We start from the raw sequence: 19,670 nt of genomic DNA, 5'->3' as shown, positions 1-19,670 counted from the left end.
CATATCATAGTTTGTTTGGCTTTGCGTAAATGGTGGCCCTAGAGGTAAAGGACCCTCCTGCCAAGGCAGAAGACATAAGAGATGCAGGTTCCATCTCTGGGTCAGGAAGACCCCTGGAGGAAGGCATGGCAACCCACTCCAGTATTCCTGCCTGAAGAATCCTATGGACGGAGGAGTCTGCTCGGCTACAGTCCGTAGGGTTGCAGAGAGTCAAACCTGACTGAAGCAACTGAGTGCACACCCATACATATGTCAGTAAATATATATTTTATATTGGCATGAGGAACAATGCTGTGGGGCTTCACTGATGATCCCATATTTAAGACTCCTCACTTCTATTCCAGGGGGCATTGGTTCAGTCCCTGGTCAGGGATTTATGATCCCACATGGAAAAGTGTGTGGTGAAAAAAAAAAAAAAAAAAAGAATGCTGTTGTATCTTACAGCTGATGTCATCTTAGATTTATGAAATTTTTTATTTTTTCATAAGCAGAATCCAGCCTACTAAATACATGTCACAAGTCACTAATGGGATGCTAGCTGCCTTGGGAGGAGCAGGTTATTTATTGGTAATTCAATTAGACAGAGATTGACAAACTGGCTTGCCTCCTGTTTTTTGGTTTCTTTTCCTCCCACCAACAAGCTAAGAATGAGTTTTATGTTTTAGGTTTGTTTTTTTTTTTAACTTTTAAAAATACGTTTCACATTTTTACATTTTTTGTAATTTGGGGGGGAAACCAAGGAATATTTTGTGAGGTGTGAGAATTAGAGGATATCTAAATTTCAGGGTCACAAATAAAGTTTTATTGGAACAGAGCCGTGAACCTTTGCCGCTGCCCGAGGCTGTTTCACACTGCTAATGGCAGTGACCCCGTGGCTCTTAATGCCTGGCTACGCTCTAGCCCACTACGCAGAAATTTTACAGGCTCATTGCTGCAGAGACCAAAATGAAGCATTCCAAACCCCATGGCTCATCAGTCCAGTTGACTGAGTGGGGGCAAACACTTCCCACTCTTGAGCCTCAGTGGAGGGTGAAACCGGAGTGTCTATGTCTCCACCTCACAGAGAGATTTCCCTGGAAATACCAGCACCATGTCCTGTGTCCTGTGTCCATGGAAGTCCTACCTGGCTCTCCAAAAGCCTTGTCTCAGTGAGGCTGTATCAGGAGATTCCAAGCCTTTTAAAGCCCATTCTAATCCAATGCATAGTATCCAAACCAGGCTCCACTCAGGTTTCTGAACCACTTTTTCCCCAGAGGATCTTTCAAGTAGAAACCTTTGGACCGAATTGCTAGAGAGAGGAATGAATGTGGGTGGGGTTTCAGGGCCCCGGCCAGGGGCTGTTTTCTCACCACATCAGTGTGGTGAGAGTCCCCACTTGCCTCTCGGGCATCCAGCGGCCCACCACCTCATCTCCAATTTCAATCTGCATCTTTATTTATTTGGGGTTCAGTAGCTTAAGGGCAGGGGAAGGTGGTCCACACAGCGATTCCCACAGACCTCGGGCTGATGTCAGGAACCTAAAAAGGCAGGGGTCCTCTTTCAATGCCAGAAAATTCTCCAGCGGCAAATAAGAAACCCTTGTTGTCTTCCAGGAGCAAGGGGCTGGGGTGGTGGGTGGGGTGGTGGGCAGGGTGAGGGGGACAGGAAGCAAGCCTACTCCCAAGTGATCTGCACTTGAAGACGCAGCACCCCCTGGATTGCCGCTGTCCTCACTGTGGATCTTCCTGCTGAACCCCGGGAGCTTTTCTTAGGCAGGGGCTCATGCTTTCTTAAACCACGTCAGGGCTGTCAGTTCACACCCTGGTCCGCATCCTTCTCCCTTCCTCCCTCGAGCCCCCTCTTCTCTCTCCTTCCCCTTTGCGCCACCTAGGTTATATCTCAAGCTTTCCCTTCCACTGCCTTTACAGCCCTCTGCACACAGATTCTTAGGGGGAGGGAAGGTTTCAGGGAAGAAATATGTGTATTTCCAGTCCTTATAAGGTAACAGAGCCACGGAATTAGAACCCAAATGAAGTTCGCTAATGAACGTGATCTCAAGTGCTTTAACCGGATATAACATCAAAAATACCTTTCTTATCAAATCAACATGTGTTCCTCTTAAATTCACACAATATATGCCCATGACATCTCAATGAAGCAAGAAAAAAGAATAAACACCTGAGCATTAGAAAGAGCTCGTTTTATACTCTTGTAAGATGGTTGGTTGGAGAAGGCAATGGCACCCCACTCCGGTACTCTTGCCTGGAAAATCCCATGGATGGCGGCCGATCCTGGTAGGCTGCAGTCCATGGGGTCGCTGCGAGTCGGACACGACTGAGTGACTTCACTTTCACTTTTCCCTTTCACACATTGAAGAAGGAAATGGCGGCCCCTTCCAGTGTTCTTGCCTGGAGAATCCCAGGGACGGGGGAGCCTGGTGGGCTTCCATCTATAGGGTCGCACAGAGTCGAACACAACTGAAGCGACTTAGCAGCAAGATGGTCGATGGTGAGTGCTGTGCCTAGCTGCTCAGTCCTGTCTGACTCTTTGTGACCCCATGGACTGTAGCCAGCCAGGCTCCTCTAACCATGGAATTCTCCAGGCAAAAGTGCCGGAGTGGGTTGCCATGTCCTTCTCCAAAGTTGGTGAGTATCAAAACCCAAGGCTGGGGACTTCCCTGGGGGTCCAGTGATTGAGAATCTGCCTTCCAACGCAGGCAACGCGGGTTTGATCCGTGGTTCTAAGGAACTAAGATCCCACATGCCAGAGGGCAGTAGAACGGACAAAGGATCCCGCATGCCACAACTAAGACCCGAGGCAGCCAAATAAGTCAATAAAAATTAATACATAAAACAACTCTATGCGGTTTACATCATTCTTCTGGATATATTTGAAAGCATGCCATTAACAGTTTTATTTATTTATGGACATCCCATGAGACTGGCTGCAGGATCTTAGTTTCCTGACCAGGGACTGAACCCAGGACGCCAGAGTGAAAGCATTGAGCACTACCCACGGGTTTGCCCGGGAATTCCTAGTTTTATGTACTTAAAGGGTTTATTTTTATTGTATGCCAAAAACTACATCCTTTGCAGTGCCTAGGCTTATGACAAAAAAAAAAAAAAAAAAAAGTCGATGTCAATTTTAAAAGGTTTGCACAAACTTAGGGGATAGGAAGGAAAATTGTGACTCCCTATTTATGCTGCTGGGCTTCCCTGATGGCTCAGACAGTAAAAAAAAAAAAAAAAAATCTGCCTGCAGTACAGGAGACCGGGCTTTGATCCCTGGGTCGGGAAGATCTCCTGGAGAAGAGAAGGGCTGTCCACTCCAGTATTCTTGCCTGGAGAATTCCACGGACAGAGGAGCCTGGGGAGCCAGGATCCTTGGGTTTGCAAAGAGTCGAACACAACTGGATGACTAACACTTTCACTTTCGTGTGCTTCTAAAGATTGCTCAAATCTCAGAATCACCTGGGACCTTGTTAAACATTGAGATTCCAGGGCTGCATATCAGAACTAAGAAACTCAAACTGCCAGAGGAGGGGGGGCCTGGGAATCTGAAAAGGCAATGTTTGCCCCCCTCCTTGATTCTGAAGTGAAGCGGGTCCCAGGGAGTAAAACCCTCCAATACTGTGGGAAAGTTTGATGTCTGGTGGCGCAGCAGCAAAGAATCCACCTGTTAATGCAGGAGACCCGGGTTCATTCTCTGGGTCGGAAAGATGCCCTGGAGGAAGAAAGGACAAACCACTCCAGTATTCTTGCCTGGGAAATCCCATGGACAGAGGAGCCTGGCAGGCTACAGTCTCGGGGCTCCCAAAAGAGTCAGACACAACTTAGCAACTAAACCACAAGGGTGACGCTGAAAGTCGCTCCACGGTGTCCGACCCTTGTGGACGGCGTGGACTATCCAGTCCGTGGAATCCTACAAGCTAGAGTACTGGAGTGGGTAGCCTTTCCCCTCTCCAGGGGATCTTCCCAACCCAGGGATCAAACTTAGGTCTCCCACATTGCAGGCAGATTCTTTACCAGCTGAGCCACAACGGGAGCCCAAACCACAATAAGCACATGTTTAAAATACCCAAGAATCTACGCCTTCAGGACACCCTGAGGGTCGAGGGAAAGCGATTCATTTTTTTCTCTATGGGACACACTGAGCACCTGCCTTGGGAGGAGCGGGTTATTGGTAATTCAATAAACCCATCAGATGCTGTAGCTCGAGCTGGCAGCCTCATCCTCCCCACCACCCTTCCGAGATTCTAGGACACGTGCAGCCTCTCTCGGGCCTTCGGGATGTTCTTGGTATTGAAGGAAGGTAGGGTATGAGCAAAGCCCAGAGATCGGGATCCAAACTTCTCGGTTTGGGCCACGCTCTCAAATCTCCCGGGCTGTGCTTCTTAAGCCTCAGGGAATCTAAGGAATTGCCTAAGTATCTTGTGCAAAAACACATTCTCGTCCAACGGTTGCACTTAGGGCCTGAGAGTCTGAGTTTCTCACAACTCCAGGTGCTGCCCGGGCTGCTTAAGGTGTCCACATTAAACAGCGAGCCCCAGAGAGCTTTTGCAAAGTACTGATGCTCTGGTTGCTTCTGCCGATCTTACTCCACACCCACAGAATCAGTATCTCCACAACTGGGACCAGGGAGTCAACGTTATTAAAGGTCTCAGATTTTTCTCAGGAGCAGGTAGGGTGCAAATGTGTAGCCGGGCAAATCACCCTACCATCAACCCTGTTTGGGGCTTCATTGTGTCCTGCAAAATCCATATGTTGAGGGGACTTTCACAATGGTCCAGTGGCTAAGACCCTGCACTCCCAGTGCAGGGGCCTGGGCTGCGGTCCCTGGTCAGGGAACTAGATCCCACGTGCTGCCCGGAAGACCGAAGACCCCACCTGCCACAACTAACACCGGGTGCAGTCAAATAAAGCAATACATGTTTGAAAACTATCTGTAGAAGTCCTAACCCCCAACACTTTGGAATGTTACCGTATTTGGAGATGGTATCGTTAACGAGGTGATGAAGTTCAAACGAGGTCACCAGGGTGAGCCCTAGTCCAATCTGATGGTTGTCTATATAAGAAGAGAGAGGACGACCCCTGGCAAGCCAGGGGTTAGGGCTCAGAGCTTTCACTGCCAAGGACCCAAAGTCAATCCCTGGTCTGCAACTAAGACCCAGAAGCAAAGCACCTCGCCCAGGAAATCAAACAAACAAACAAACAAACAAACAAACAAAAGAGGAAATTAGGACACTCAAGAAGACGTCAAGCATGATTGGACATGAAGAGACAGGAGGACACGAGAATGCAGCTGTCTGCACATCAAAGAAAGAGACCTGCGGAGGCACCACACTGTCAACACCTTGATCCTACATTTCCGGCCTCCAGAACCGGGAGAAAAACGCTTCCTCTTGTTTAAGTCTGTGCTATTTCTGGTGGCCACCTTAGTACTTTTAACACATTCTTTACATCGGGGTCCCTAGAGAGGGCTCACTTCAAGGACAGGTAGGGGGTATGCAGGTGATGACTCAGCTCCCAGGTGACTCCCACCCATCAACAAATGCCCACCGGCCCAGATTTTCCAGGATGCAGCCTGCTCCTGTGGACCACGTCTTGCAGACCACTGCTGCTAAAGGTCCCCGCCCAACTCTTTCTGGCCCCGATTTCTCTTACTTCTCTCCTAGACTGTGAGGGACAGAACCCCGTGAGAACAGAGCGAGGCCTGTGCTCAAACCACCCTGCATGTGAAGGGGAGTATGTGTTTTATGTGAAAAAAAAAAAAAAAGAAGGAAGAGAAACCACTGTTGTCCAGCAGAACACACTGAAGCTTATCAACAGATGTACAGAAAAGCCTTCCCATGTTAGGTTACGAAGAAGCAGAGGACATGAGTTCAACCTCTTCTGCAGGGAAGGTTTCCAGGAAGGAGGACAGCAGCTTTGTGTCGATGGCTTGAGAGCAGATGAATGTACTGGAAGGCGTTTGGGTCTGCAGCCAGGAAAGGAATATGAGTGGTGGGGGGCGGGAGACCCAAGTTCAATCCCTGGGTCGGGGAGATGTCCTGGAAAAGAGGACGGCTGGCTACCCACTGCAGTATTCTCGCCTGTAGAATGCATTGGGCAGAGAAGCCCGGCTGCCTACGGTCCACGGAGTCCCAAAGTGGCAGATACGGAGGAGCAGTGGGAAAGTGGGAACGGGCTGCTGGCTCCCAGAGGCTCCAGATGGTCTGAGGGTGAATATCCCCCAGGACCCCGGGCCTGACTTTGCACAGTGAACCCGTCTTGGCACCGCCCGGGGGCTGAGATGGAGGCTTGGCATCTGCTGGATCCACCGGGGAAAATGCCGGAGTCCAGGGCCTGGGTGGGGTTAGCAGCGAGGGTCCCGTGGGAAGACGGTCCCCTCCAGCGGTGCTCGCTCCTGGACACTTAGTTCGTTGCAGGCCCTGAGGACGCACCTCGTATTATGACGACAGATCGAACAGCCTCCGAAACGAGTGAGGACGTGGATGCCCTGGAAATGAGAACCACACGGAGTGGGCAAACAGGGCCCTGAACTCCTGTAGCCGATCCTTGCCTATCGGAGCGCATCTAGGCCCCACTCACGCTCAGGCCCTTTTATTTAACCACCAACAGGAAGACTCACGAGTTTAAAGGGGAAAATCATGGACACAGATGACAGAGGACCCCAAATGATTCACACTGAACTTCCCTTTATTTCTCTGTTAACAATCCAACACGGGGGTAATGACGCCAACAACCTCCCAAGCCCAAAACCCCGCCTCCAGAGTTCAGATTCACATTTCCAACTTGGTCGGAGCACATCTCTCCAAAGAATACCACCAACCCCTCCCTCCCCGCCCACTCTATATCACCTTTCCTTTTCCCCCATGCACTGAACAACTGTCTGAAACTGTGGTTTGTCTTCCTTCTAGATGCACTGAGGTCTGGGTGGCAGTGTCCCGGTGCCAGGGACAAAGCCTGCAACTCGTGACCTGGGCTAGGCGGGCATGTAGCAGGGGCACAGGATGGGCCAGATGCCGTAGAAGATCTCGTCACCGCAGTGGGGACAGGTGTTGGAGCTGAACCAGACCGTGCTGGCCCGCCCAGACGTGCGCACCAGCTGCCTGAGCCGGGCGTGCAGCTGAGCCAGGAGGCCCGGGTGCAGGGTGCCGCGCACATCCTCATAGCTCTCCAGGGGTGCGGGGTACAGCACCAGACTCAGCTTGCTCAGCCCCACGGTGTGCTGCAGCAGGCTCTCCAGCACGGACATGGAGATGGGGTTGCCGCAGAAGCGGAAGGTGGTGAGCTGGGAGCAGCGGCTCAGGGAGGGCAGGAGGGCGCTGAACTGGGAGTCCACGATGCCGCACTCGTCCAGGTCCAGGTCCTGCAGGGTGGCCGAGGTCCTCTCGATCAGGACCTGCAGGGGCTCCAGGCTGAGGCTGGTCAGGTTGACCCCGCTGAGCCCCAGGTCCTTCAGGAGGCTGACGCTTGGGCACTGCGACAGGTACGTCAGGTCTGACTCCGAAATCAGGCAGTTGCTGATGCACAGGGTCTCCAGAGGGGTCTTCAGGCACCTGGGGGAGACACAGGGCAGTCAGTCCCAGGGGCAGAGGTGGCGGGCCGAAGGACGTGGGGAGGAGAGGCCTGTTTCACCGCAACGCAGGGCATCTCACTGGCTCGGGGCTGGCCTCTCCCCTTCTTGACGGGAAGGCAGGGGCTCTTCCGGGGGGAAGGTCATGCTCACCGGGGTATGACCTCCCCCTGCACAAAATGATGAACTATTTTCCGTGTGGGAAACAAACAGGAAACAAGTGTTATTTGCCTACGTCAGCTTATTAGTATTGGGGTAGCAGGAATTAGGGTGGTTTTACAAGACACGACTAGTTGAATGCAACAGCAGGCTGGATGCAGTGGACGTAGGCTGGGGTTCCACACCATCACTGGCCGAATATCCCCTGGACGGTTCCCAGACCGTCCATCTCCTTTTTTTTCTTCTTTCCTTTTTCTGGTTTCCCGGTGAACATATTTACCGCTAATGCTTGGACTCTGCAGCTGCCACAAAGAGAATCAATGCAACTCATTCATATGGCCACACTAGGCTGCATCCTCTCAGCTTTTATCACTGTGTTCAAGGCAGAGCGACAACCTGATACTGAGGATTTCCTACGTATTCAGAAGTCGGAAAGGAAAATAATGCTTGTCATTTGGACTGGAAGAGAATGGAGCCACTTCAACAATGATGCTCGTGGGACCTTTTCTCTTCTCTGGACTGCTTAGGAGCCACAATTTTCCCCGCCTGATCCCTCCTTGTCATCTCCAGAATCACCCACTTCCCAAAGCTCACCTGGAGCCTAAACCAGCTCAGGACAGAAGCGGCGGGTGCGAGGGAGAGACAGCGCTTCGGACTTCTAACCTCACGCCTGATGGACCGACGTCCTTCTCGCCGACTTCTCTGTCATCGTCTCCGCTAAGACAGCGCTCTCTCGGAAAGAACGCCCAAGGGCGTCACACCTGACCCCGACTATGTGCACGGCCAGCAAGAAGTCCCCTTTGACAACGTCTAACCCAGGCCACGCCTCTGACCCTGACCAGGGAGGTGACCTGACCAGACGCCCGCGGACAGAGCGGCGGCACCCTGAGGACTTCCCAGCGACCCGTGCACCCTGGCAATGTCCCCAGCGGCCACGAAACGAGACAGGCCGGTTCTGGTCTGCGGACCTGGCGCCACGCCTCACCTGAGCACCTGGTGCAGGCGGCCCTCGAGGAAGGAGATGGAGTCCAGGGAGAGCTCCTGCAGGTGGGGCAGGTTCAGGAACTGGGCGGTGAGCTGGCGGACGCAGTGCGCCTCCCGGGCGGGGGCGGTGTGCGGCAACAGGCGCACGCGCGACAGCAGCAGCCGGCGCAGGTTGCCCATCCGGCCCAGGTGCGGCAGGAACCTGCCCAGCGTGGCCAGCTTCCAGGTGCAGTTCACCTCCAGGTCCTGGATGGAGTCCAGCTGCACCAGCTTCAGGATCCTCCTGATGTTCTGCACGGGGACGGTGAAGATTCTCAGCTTCTGGCAGCGCAGGTGCAGCAGGCTCCTCCTCTGCTTGGCCTTCTTCAACAGGTAGCTGAGGGTCTCGTCCAGCGTGTCCTCCTTGAGGCACAGGTCGACCAGCACCTCCACAGGGGCCCGCGCCGGCTTCAGCCCCGCCTGCGCCTCCACCCTGCGCGCCTTCTGCATGGGCTGGGCCGGCTCGGGCTCCAGCAGCGAGCACACGCTGGCCTTGATGCCACACCACAGGGTCCAGAAGTCCTGGTGGGCGTTGCGGCGCAAGTCCAGCACCTGCAGCTTCCACCGCCTGCGGGGCCGAGGGGGACACACTGAGCTGCGCAGGGGCCGACGGGCACCAGGACCCCGCGAGGGCGCTGCACTCCACACGCCACAGATCCTCTGGCTGCCGGGCCCGCCTTGGTCCCCGCTTTAAGGCACACTGCGGGGGGGCGGGGGGGGAACCACGTGCCTTTTGTCCCCTCAACCAGTCCTCTCCCCCCGAACGCCTGTTCCCAGGTCATCCTCCTGGCCTGGCTGCATCTTGCTCACACCCCCAGGCCCCACCAGTCTGCCAGGTCGACCTTACCTGGGGCGGACCTCCTCAGCAAGCAGGAGGTCCAGGCCGTCGAGTGCAGCCTGGAAGGTCTCCAGATGAGGCTCGTGGTCCTTCATCAGGGCGCCCAGAGGGAGGCAGGCAAAGGGCCAGGCCTGCACCATCGCCTTCACGGCATGGGTGTGCCTCCCGGCAAAGGCCGCCGTAAACAGCGGAGGGAAGAGCTCCACGGGCAGCTCCTCCAGGGCCGCGACGGCCAAGGCCTCGTTCTGCAGCAGGCTCTGGCCGGCCAGCTCCAGGAGTCGGCGGGGGGGCGCCCAGACGCCCATCCTGAAGCACCTACTCCGGAACCAGTCCTGGGGGGATGTCAGAGAGCGAGGGGTGGGGGCGGGTCCTTCTCCGGCCAAGGAACCGGGGAGACCCTGCTGTCCCTCCACCCTCACGGAACCCAAGGCAGGGTCAGACACATCTTCTGGCCACCAAGTCACAGCTCTGGCCCCCGCTGGCACCAGGACGAGCCTCTCTCCCGGCAGCAACAAAGGGACAAGGTGACCTCTTGCCCCATCCCGTATCTACTGGCTGCTGCATTTGATCCCAGCCCTGCTGGCCGGCAGATACCTAGGAGTCTGACAGCTGACCCCACTCTCTTCAGAGAAAGCTTCTGATTATTACCCAAGGGCTGAAAACAGCAATAAGGAGTTTAGCCCAACACGGCCTGTCTCTAAACTCCAGCCAGTAACTCACGCGATGGGTGCTGTCATGTCACTCGATAAAAAGACGTGCCTTTCACTCTGCGTCTCTTCTACAAATCTTACTACCGTTCGGTTCAGTGGAGCAAAGCGCTCACATTCTGAACAAAGCCTGCACTCTTTAAAATATTCTACAGATTTTGGTTTTGGTATTCCACGGACTTAGAGAAGAGTTTCGACCTTTTAAAACAAAAAGAAACCCCCAGAACCCTTTAAGCTAGTAAATTCACAAAACCGTAAATTGGTATGAACTATAATCACTGCTCACACACTCAAGTGTACAACGTCACTCAAAAACTCCTCCGAATGAGACGTCTTGCGTTAAAGCAATTCCAGGAACGTCCCTGGCTGTTCAGTGAGGAGGACTCGGTGCTTTCACGGCAGGGCCACGAGTTCTATCCTTACCAGGGAACTAGGACCCCAGATGCGGTCGGGTGCGGACCCATGCCCTCACGATCACCCCGTCCTACCCCATCCCTCCCGCCACCAAATTCTACTTGGTTAAGAAATGTTCTTGACCGTCTGTAAAAGTGGCGGAAATCAGAGAAGAAACCAGTCTGGGACAAACGTAAAACTGCACGCAGGAGCAAAAGCAAAGTGTGCAACTGCCAAGGTGAATGGAAAGGCAAAGAAAATTCTCTACAGGATCGTGGCCTGTGTCGCCTGTGCCATGAATACCCCGGCAGGTACAGCTGTCAGAACCTGAGGCTCCAGCGTGGAGCAGTGCGCTCAGCCCTGAGACCGTCTTCTCCTTCCAGGGCACGCTTTTGAGATTCTGGCCGAAACGTCCATTCCCGGCTCAAGTGCTATCTTACTACTAGATCTCCGTCCAGCTAAAGGCTGAGTGGGGCGTTTACTTTCTCACTACATACAACTGATGGGATCCTCTGTCTGTTCACAGAAGCAAAATATCAAAGAGGAAAACCAACCTGAAGGTACGTTCGTTGGGGGAGTTTGGGCCACATCAAAATCACCCAAATGTTCACGTTCAGACAGCTTTGTGCGGACGGTGGTGTCGCCCCAGAAGAAAAAGAGACAGAGTAAGACTCCCGAGTGTCACACCGTCGCTTACACATCATATTACGCCACACAGCGACACGTGACACGTGTGCTCGTTCACGGGGGAACAGAGGTGTAATGGAGGGATGGTGGGTCCTCCAGCTTTTGAGGGTCCAGGCTTCCCTGGAACCGGTCAGGTCAAAATGACACCTAGGAGCTGGCCAGGAGAACAGAGGGACCAGACATTTGGAGTGAAACCAAGGGAAGCAGCCAAGTCCCGTGTGTTGCGTTTCCAGGAATTCAGCGACTTCTCTTAGGCTGGGCTTGACAAATTGCCAGCAGAGGGAGTGGCTACAAAGGGACCAGGTGGATCCCTTAAACCCAAGACAAACCCAAGATCCACGCTGCCTCCCTCCCTGGAGGCAAAGACCATTTCCTCCCTGAAGCCAGGAGATTAAATTTAGGAATGTGACGCGTCCCTTTCGGCTGGCCAAACCCGGGACGCGCCTTCTTCTGCCTGAAAGCCACTGAGGGCTTAGGGTCGTGGGCTCTCCTGAAAGGAAATAAAACGTGGGCCAAGGACACAAATTCTGTGTCAGCAAACGGCGGCAAGACGAGGCTCAGGCGTCCCCATGCACATCCCAGCCTGGGCTCTGTCCAGCGACCTGTACCTTCACCACGAACTTCAAAGCCTCCCTCCCAAGAGCAGGGGGGTAACCTGACGTTCCCTCAGTGCCAGTGAACAAGGAATGCAAAGCGCCTTCGAAACCCCCACCCCTCACCCCTCTCCCTCCCTCCTCTAAGGCTCTCACCTACACAGATTCTGATGGGAGCTCAACTCGAAGCCCACAAATACAATTCCCTTTGTCCTCTGCTCTGCATTAAGCACAGGGAGCAACACGGACTTTCTGCCCAGGGGGGTGCAAAGCCTGCATCAGAGGGTCTGGGGTGCAGCCCCTGCTGGGCTCGCGGACACGCTGGTTCTGCTGCGGTCTCAGAACACAGACGGACGGAACCTCTCCACCCTCGGCCTTGTGATGCCGCAACAGTTCTTCTGTTTGGAGGGCCAGAAGGTGGCCTTCCCTGAAGGACACGCTGCAGTTTGGTAACTTCCTAGAGATGGCACTCACCAAATTCCTACCATCCCCATCAGCAGCCAGAGATGTGTCTGCCCCTTAAATAGAGCTAAAACCCTAAAACAGGGTCAAGCTGCAATGTGCCTAGTGGGCATTTTGCCTTCCAGCAATCACCTGGACCAAGCAGCTGCAGGAGCTCAAGCCTCGCAACCAAGAGAATCATCAAGTCCCTGATTAAGGAGCAGCCGTGACGACCCTGGCACTCTCCCCCACTTCCTCAAATAACCTTCAGAGAGAAGCCGAAGCTCACCCCTGGTTTTCTTTCCAGCCTGGAAAGAGCCCGAGACAGCCAAGGCAGGACGCTGTCACGCTCCACGGAGGAGGAACCGGAAGACCCCCCTGGGCGAAGATGGATGGATGGACGCATCTGCCCCACTGTACATGAGGGAGAGCTGGCCGACTTCACGGGCACTTGGGCAGACAGCCAACAGCAGAGGACTAGGCTTGGGATGTTTCCACGGGAACTCAACATCCAGGAGATCTAAGGACGCAGGAGGGACCACTGTCTTCAAATGATCTAAAAACGGCAAGTATCAGCCAGAAAGTCTCTCCGGGCCAGGCAGGGGACAGGCCTCTGTCCACCTCCAGCTCCACAGAGTCCGTTTGGGCAGGGGACTCACTGGACACAGAAGCACCAGGGGCTCATCGGCATGAAGACGGGATCTCCCTGCCCAGCGTCAGGTCGGCCCAGGACGACTCCCAGGGACCGAGGCGTGAGTCAACCTGGCGGACAGTTCTACCTCACAGGCTGGTGCGGCCTCGGAGCTCGTTTCGGGGTTGGGAGGAGCTCATTCCCTCTCTAGCTGCACAATTCCTTCTGCGACGGCAAACCGTCGGCTCCCCAGGGCCTTCCTCGGGGGTCTTTGGAATGCCTCTGTGCCCAAAGAGGCACTAGAAATGCTGGAAGATGACCCTCCCTGGCTTCTGGATGAAGACCACAGCCTGGTTGGTCCTCAGAGGCCCCAGACTGACAGAAGCCCTGCGGACCCAGCCTCCAGCAGACGACATCCCACCTGCAGTTCCAGTAGGTCTGCCCTCCCTCCGCTCTGCAGCTGGATCTCTTCTTACCCTGGAAAGGTCTACCCTTTCTATGAGCCCCCTCTGCCTCTTCCTGTGCTTGGCAAGACGGATTCAATGACATCTAGACCTAAACAAAAGAGGCTCCCTCCTTCTTCCTCCACAGTGAAGACTTGCCAGAGGTCCAGGTCACCCTACCTCTAGCCAGTTACTCCTCAGCCTGGTGCTTCTACAGGCAAAGCAGCAGTAGGGTGGAGTGGGCGGGGGATGGGAGGGTGAGGGTCCGCTCCAGGCAGCAGAACTAGGGGCCTGGTCTCCCGGCTCTCAGAGCTGTATCTCATTTGCTCGAGCGGTGTCGGGATCACTGAGGGCGCTGCGGCCTGCGCTTGGGGGCGGGGGGAGCATCCCCAGCTGGTAGATAGTAGTGGAATAATACAACAGAATGATCAGACAGTTGGCTCGATACTCCACGAGGGAACTGTACATAAGAGAAGAAACTTTACAGGGTTTTGCGAGACCACAATAAGACGAATGACACTCAAGGAAGTAACGGGAAAATTCTGAAACACGTAGGCTTCCTCGATTCCTAGAGCAAAACAAAGTCGCCTGGCATCAAAGCCACCTTGGCTTGCTTTAATCAAGCGAACTTGCTTAGCAACAAAACCATGCAACACAAGCGTGAGACATGGCCCAAAACCATAAAACAGTGCTGGCCTGAGACTTGCACCCTGCCGAGTGAGCTCCGTGAGTCAATAACCCCCACAACATGCTCTTGGGCCCCCAAGACAAGACACGTTCTGGCCAGAATGCGTCCCCGAACAATACAACGATAGCCGAAAACAAGACCTACAACCTGCCCAGTGGTCATCAAGGTAATGACTCCCCAAAACAGGCCCTGGACAAACCAAACACAATCACCTACGGAAAGGTGCCTTTTTCAAATCAAAGACCTGCATTGTCCTGAGACCCGAAAACAGTTTGCCCAAGTAACGTGACAGGGAAGTCTAGGGTGCTGCGGTCCACGGGGTCGCAAAGAGTGGCATACGACTGAGCAACTGAACTGAACTGAACTATGATAGTCCTAGCCTGACCACATAGAAAGGGACAAGGAAACTTCCCTGCCCTACCTGGGGGAGGCACTGATGATAGAAACGTGCTGTCTACTCAAGAAAAAGAAGATCTTCGCCCCCTTCCCCTCTTCCTCTGATGGTGTAAGTGTAACTGAGTACTTAGGGCAACACAACGCTTGGGAACCTTCCAAGTGTCCTACTCTCAATAAATCCCTTCCGTTCTAACACTTCGCTTCTCGCCCAATTTCTTCCTAGTATTAAGCAGTAACCGCTCAGTCGTGTCGGACTTCTTGGGACCCCATGGACTGTGGCCCACCAGGCTCCTCTGTCCATGGGATTCTCTAGGCAAAAATACGGGAGTGGCCTGCCATTTGCCACTCCAGGGGATCTTCCCAACTGCACACAAAGGAGACCTCACTAATGTGCAGTACAGGATACCCCCCGTTAACCCGTTTCAGAAAACTGCCTCCTGTCTTCATATCCTGTATCAATTCTATACCTCTGCTCCGACGATTGTTTATTTACTTAAGTGTTAAGGTGAATGACCTGGGGATATTTGTTCCATCCGGAGACATGAAGGGCTGTGGTGCCAGAGCTCACTGGAGCCCTGAAAACCAAACCTCATGGTTTCACAGGGTCCGACTCTGTTTCTCTTTGCCTAGGGGAGATGTCAGCGGCTGTACCCACTTCCTACTTCCAAGGGCACTCGGAGGGAGCACTGAGACTGGACACACACATGAGAGAGGCTCAGACAGAAGTGGGTGCGGGCAGCCTGGGAGGGGCTGTTTCTAATATTCACAAAGTGGCTGGCGGCGGGGGGCAGGGACATCATTCTCAGCGACTGAGAAGGACAGCTCGTGAAACGATCATGTTCATCCTCTAGCTAGGAGTACGTATGAGGAGGTGACATACAACACAAGTATAACTAATGCTGTTTTCTGTTGGATATAAAAGTGAACAGAGTGAGCCCTAAGAGTTCTCATCCAAAAAAGTACTTTTCTCTATTTAATTTTGAATCCAAATGAAATGCTGAACGTTCACTAGACTCCCTGCACTCATCACTGCAGGATGGATGTAAGTGGACTCATGATGCTGAACCCCTTAAACTTACCCAGGGCTATGAGACAATTCTACTCATATCTCAGTAAGACTGGGAAAAAAAAGAGAAACAAAGGCATGATCTTCCACTCAGGGTGTCTGAACAAACGAAAGGCAAGCAAGCCTCAAAAGTAATGACTGGCAAACCTGATCTGTACCCTGGAGCAGGCCCACCGGGGTGACCACTCTAGCTGAAACTGCAAAGCCAACCTTCATAATCTAAGCACAATCATGATATTTTTCCATGGCCATTCCATGTTTTTCTTTGTTTTTTTTTTCACGTTAAGAACCCTGTTGCACTAACTGAACTGTGTGACACCTTTGTTGTTGTTCAGTCACTCAGTCCTGTCTGACTCTTTGCGACCCTGTGAACCTTAGCACACAAATATTCCCTGTCCTTCACTGTCTCCCAGACATTGCTCAAACTCATGTCTATTGAGTCAGGGATGCCATCCATCCATTTCGTCCTCTGTCATCCCCTTCTCCTCTTGTCTTCCATCCTTCCTAGCGTCAGAGTTCTTTCCAAACAGACAGATTCGCATCAGGTGGCCAACGTTTTGGAGCTTCAGCTTCAACATCAGCCCTTCCAAAGAATATTCAGGGTTGATCTCCTTTAGGATTCACTGGTTGTAAATGTTTAGAGAATCAACAATAGTAAAGCTTTTTTTTTTTTTTTTTTTTTTACTACTCTGCCATCTTAAGCATTGAGAATTAAAGTGTTTCATTTCTTTGCAAACACGTCAGCAAGGAGTCCTCTCGACTCTGCTTCCTTTCTTCTCAGCACATAACTTACAACTGGGGGTGAGCATCTTTCCTATGCACCACCTGGCCAACTGTCACCCTACTTCCTAAGCCTGGATCTGCTTCACCGGCTCATTCTTTGTGCTTTCAGGCCTGATACTATCTCCGAGTTTCTTTATCACTGCCAAGTGAAGCAATATTTGCTGGCATCTTTGCCTCTGAGATATCTTCATTTCTTTTATCACCAACAGGCTCTTTATTTAAGTTTGTGTAGGGGATGGGGACTCAGAGCCTGAAGCTGGATTCTCAATCAAACTGACAAAACCTCCTATCCGGCAGAATTTAAATCACCAAGTGTTTCACTTTCCTCACCTCAGTGACGCTGAAACAGCATCAGCTGTTTCCTTTTTCCTTTTCACACGCAAGGGCTGGGGCTCAGGAGAGGGTCACAGAGGGGGCCACGGAGACGGACACGGGAATGATGCCTCTGGCCAGGTCCAGGTCTCTCTAAGCCATCCCTGGGCCTATCTGGTGGGGCAGTGTGCCCAGGAACCTCTCTGAGGACTGGAATACCCTACTCTGTTTGTGGGCAGTGAAAAGCTTAGGGACTACTAGAGCAGAGAACAGGAGCCTCCCTTCAGGGGACGTGATCCACCACAGCCTAGGGACTCAGCGGGTCTGAGGGTACTGCCGGGGCATCCAGGAGGATGGGGCAATGGTGCAATATTCGGGGACAAATCCAGAGAGGCCTAGATTTACACCTTACCTCAGTTCAACAGCTGTCCCCCAAGGGCTCAGGCTCAGGCCATCTCCCAGCAGGAAACCTCCCAGTACTGCCTGCCCTGCACAGGGCCAAGTAGGCAGATTCACTGATGGGGTGTCACCGGCAGGATCTGGGGAGCAGCTGTGCACAGAGACCTCTCCCACTGGTGAGGCAGGAGATATGAAGGGTGTGGGAACCCTGGTCCGGTGCCGGGACTGCAGAAGCAGAGCTCTGGGACTCTTTGCCGTGGCCTGGGCTCTGATCACACTCTGTCTGCACAGGAAAGGGACTGGCTGGCAGCCCCAGCCTGGCCCTTTTCTCCCCCTGCCCTGAACTCCCCTGGATTCATGACCTGGACCTCTCCTCCTTCCACAGCTTCCTCCTCTCAGGGTCCTGGCCCCAGTCGGTCCTGACCCAGACACTCAAGAGTCTGCAGCTCTGGGACCGAGGGTCCACGTGTACTACTCTGGAGTCAGCAGTGATACTGGGGGTTACAGCCAGGTGTGCTGGGTCGCCCTTGGGTCAGTGGCGCCCAAGGCCTACCCAGCACCCCCAGGGCATAATGTCGTCCTCGCCCTACGGGGTCTCTCTCCATTTCACGTCTGGCCACTGGCCTCCTCCAGCTGCAGCTGGAGGACTCACTCTACTGCCTGAGTGCTTGCTTTCCAGGAGCACCTCACTCCCAGGGGACCCACACTTACAGAGAAGGCTCGCCACCCAGCCTTTGCCCAATACCACAAAGGGGCCCAGTGTCTGGCGTCTGAAACCCGCCTCCCAAGCACAGTTTCGGAACCTCACCGTGGCTTCGCGAATGGGGCCCCAACTCGCCGAAGCTGCCTCTTCCAACACAACAGCAGGACCAAAGCTCTCTTAGGAAAATGCCTTGGGAAACTAAACGGTGCTCATCCTCCTCCTGCCCTGAGGGCCTCAGGCCCCAGATGCTACCCAGCTCCAAGATGACCAGAACGGAGTGGGCACCAGAGGTGGCCAAGGGGATCGATCAGCTTACCTCAAGATGACTTCCCCCCGCACTGGTTCAGCTCACAATGGCCTCAGGCCCTCACACACCTGGTTTCCCTGGTCTCCTGTCCTCTCAGTCACCCGTGTCCACCGGAGCCTGAGAGCAAGAACCAAAATGCTCCATAAGTAAGACGACAGTACGTCAACATGCGTCTTGAGGAAGCCTGAGGAGACACTGAAAACCGGAGGGCCAACCCCGCCATGTGACTGCGCGTCTCCTCATCTCCAAATCTGAGCAATTTCTCCAGGGCCGGACCAGCGGACAATGGAAGCCCCGAGCTGCTGCTCGGGTCAAAGGGCCCTTCCTCTAAGGACACTGACCACCATCCCGCAGCCCCATTTCGGCCGCTTGCTCGGCCCACCACGCCCTGGCACCTCCAGAGGGGACCCCACGTCCAGTCCAAGCGGCGGCAGACCGTGGTTCGCTGCATTATTGCGTCCACAGCGCGGGTCCCGCGGCCTCTTTCTGGAGCACGTGGCCCCGGCTGGCTCCTCCCCCGCTTCAGCCTTCACTCCAGCCCGCGGTCCCATAACTCCTTTTAGGGCAGCAAAGAGAACTGCGGGTCTGTGGGGGCGAACAAGGGACTAGCTTAAGCTCACCTTGAGGGAAAGCCGGGAACCCGAGGCGGGAACTTACGGTTTGTGCAGCCGCGCCTCTCCACGTGATCCCTGCTGAACGTTGAGGAGAGAGAAGCGGTGACTCAGCAGTGTGGCCCAACCAATCCCGGCTCCTGTTTCCTCCCGGAGCAAATCTCGCGAGATCTTGGTATAGCGACTTGGGTCTCCCGGAGTTCCAGAAGAGGCCTGGAGGGGCCAAAGAGATGGGGAGGCGTGGTGCCTGTGGCAACGCCCACCAGAATGGCTGGAGGAGGAGCATTAGGGTGGCGTGCTGGGCGTGGGGAGGTGCGAGGATGGGTGGGTTCAGTGTTGTTGTGGGGGGGGGGGAAGGCGGGGAGGGGTGGGGGAAGAGGAGGGGTGGGTGGGCTGTGGGGGGGTGAGGGGCGGGGGTTAGGATTGGGGGGGGTTAGGAGTGGTGGGCGGGGGGTGGGGGGGTGAGGGGTTGGGGGATTGGGGGGTGTGGATGGCGGGGGTGTGGGTTGAGGGGGTTCGGAATGGCATAGGTGTGCGTGACTCCGGGTAAATGATGCTTTCCCTGGTGGCTCAGATGTTCAAGTGTCTGACTGCAATTCTGGAGGCTGCGGGTTCCATCCCTGGGCCGGGAAGATCCTGTGGAGAAGGAAATGGTAGCCCATTCGAGAATTCTTGCCTGGCAAATCCCATGGACAGAGGAGCCTAGTAAGCTGCAGTCCGTGGGGTCGCAAAGAGTCAGCCAGGACCGAGTGACTTCACTTTCACTTTGCTGTTACTATGACTCAGTTGCCAGTCTCTTACCGTGCTTTGATTAAACACACTGCATCACAGGTGTGTCTGTATAGAAAAAACATTGTGTATATAGGGTTTGATACTATGTGAGGTTACAGATGTCCACTGGGTGTCTTGGAATGTGTTCTCTGCAGACAAGTG

At 54.0% G+C, this 19,670-nt stretch overlaps 1 protein-coding gene across 5 annotated transcripts; it reads right to left on the bottom strand.

Moving 5' to 3' along the window:
* Window positions 1-6,659: 6,659 nt before the first annotated feature.
* LOC132344523 (melanoma antigen preferentially expressed in tumors-like) lies at window positions 6,660-18,896 on the bottom strand. 5 transcript variants are annotated; one of them, XM_059884198.1, is made up of 7 exons: window positions 18,784-18,896; window positions 18,136-18,243; window positions 12,688-12,918; window positions 11,232-11,298; window positions 9,587-9,909; window positions 8,702-9,307; window positions 6,660-7,540 (listed from the first exon to the last, which is right to left on the bottom strand). In XM_059884198.1, the coding sequence occupies exons 4-7, from the start codon at window positions 11,265-11,267 to the stop codon at window positions 6,964-6,966; spliced, it is 1,542 nt and encodes a 513-aa protein (XP_059740181.1). In that variant the 5' UTR covers window positions 11,268-11,298; window positions 12,688-12,918; window positions 18,136-18,243; window positions 18,784-18,896; the 3' UTR covers window positions 6,660-6,963. The 5 variants fall into 5 exon arrangements, with proteins under 5 accessions (XP_059740181.1, XP_059740178.1, XP_059740177.1 ...); XM_059884195.1 differs by lacking the exon at window positions 12,688-12,918 and having other exon boundaries at window positions 18,747-18,893; XM_059884194.1 differs by lacking the exon at window positions 12,688-12,918 and having other exon boundaries at window positions 18,784-18,893.
* Between the last annotated feature and the right edge of the window lie 774 nt (window positions 18,897-19,670).

This window comes from Bos taurus, chromosome Y, assembly GCF_002263795.3.
Source record: "Bos taurus isolate L1 Dominette 01449 registration number 42190680 breed Hereford chromosome Y, ARS-UCD2.0, whole genome shotgun sequence".
In the NCBI taxonomy this organism is placed as follows: Eukaryota; Metazoa; Chordata; class Mammalia; order Artiodactyla; family Bovidae; genus Bos; species Bos taurus.
The sequence above is the reverse complement of the archived record's forward strand: the minus strand, read 5'-3'. Positions and strand labels throughout refer to the sequence as shown.

What these genes read in the sequence shown, in the direction of transcription:
- LOC132344523 (XM_059884198.1), bottom strand. Translation starts at nt 11,267, where the DNA reads ATGTGGCCCAAACTCCCCCAACGAACGTACCTTCAG. An exon ending in CCCAACGAACGTACCTTCAG is followed by an intron (nt 9,910 to 11,231) that starts GTTGGTTTTCCT and finishes ACATCCCCCCAG; the next exon opens with GACTGGTTCCGGAGTAGGTG. An exon ending in CGCCTGCACCAGGTGCTCAG is followed by an intron (nt 7,541 to 8,701) that starts GTGAGGCGTGGC and finishes TGTCTCCCCCAG; the next exon opens with GTGCCTGAAGACCCCTCTGG.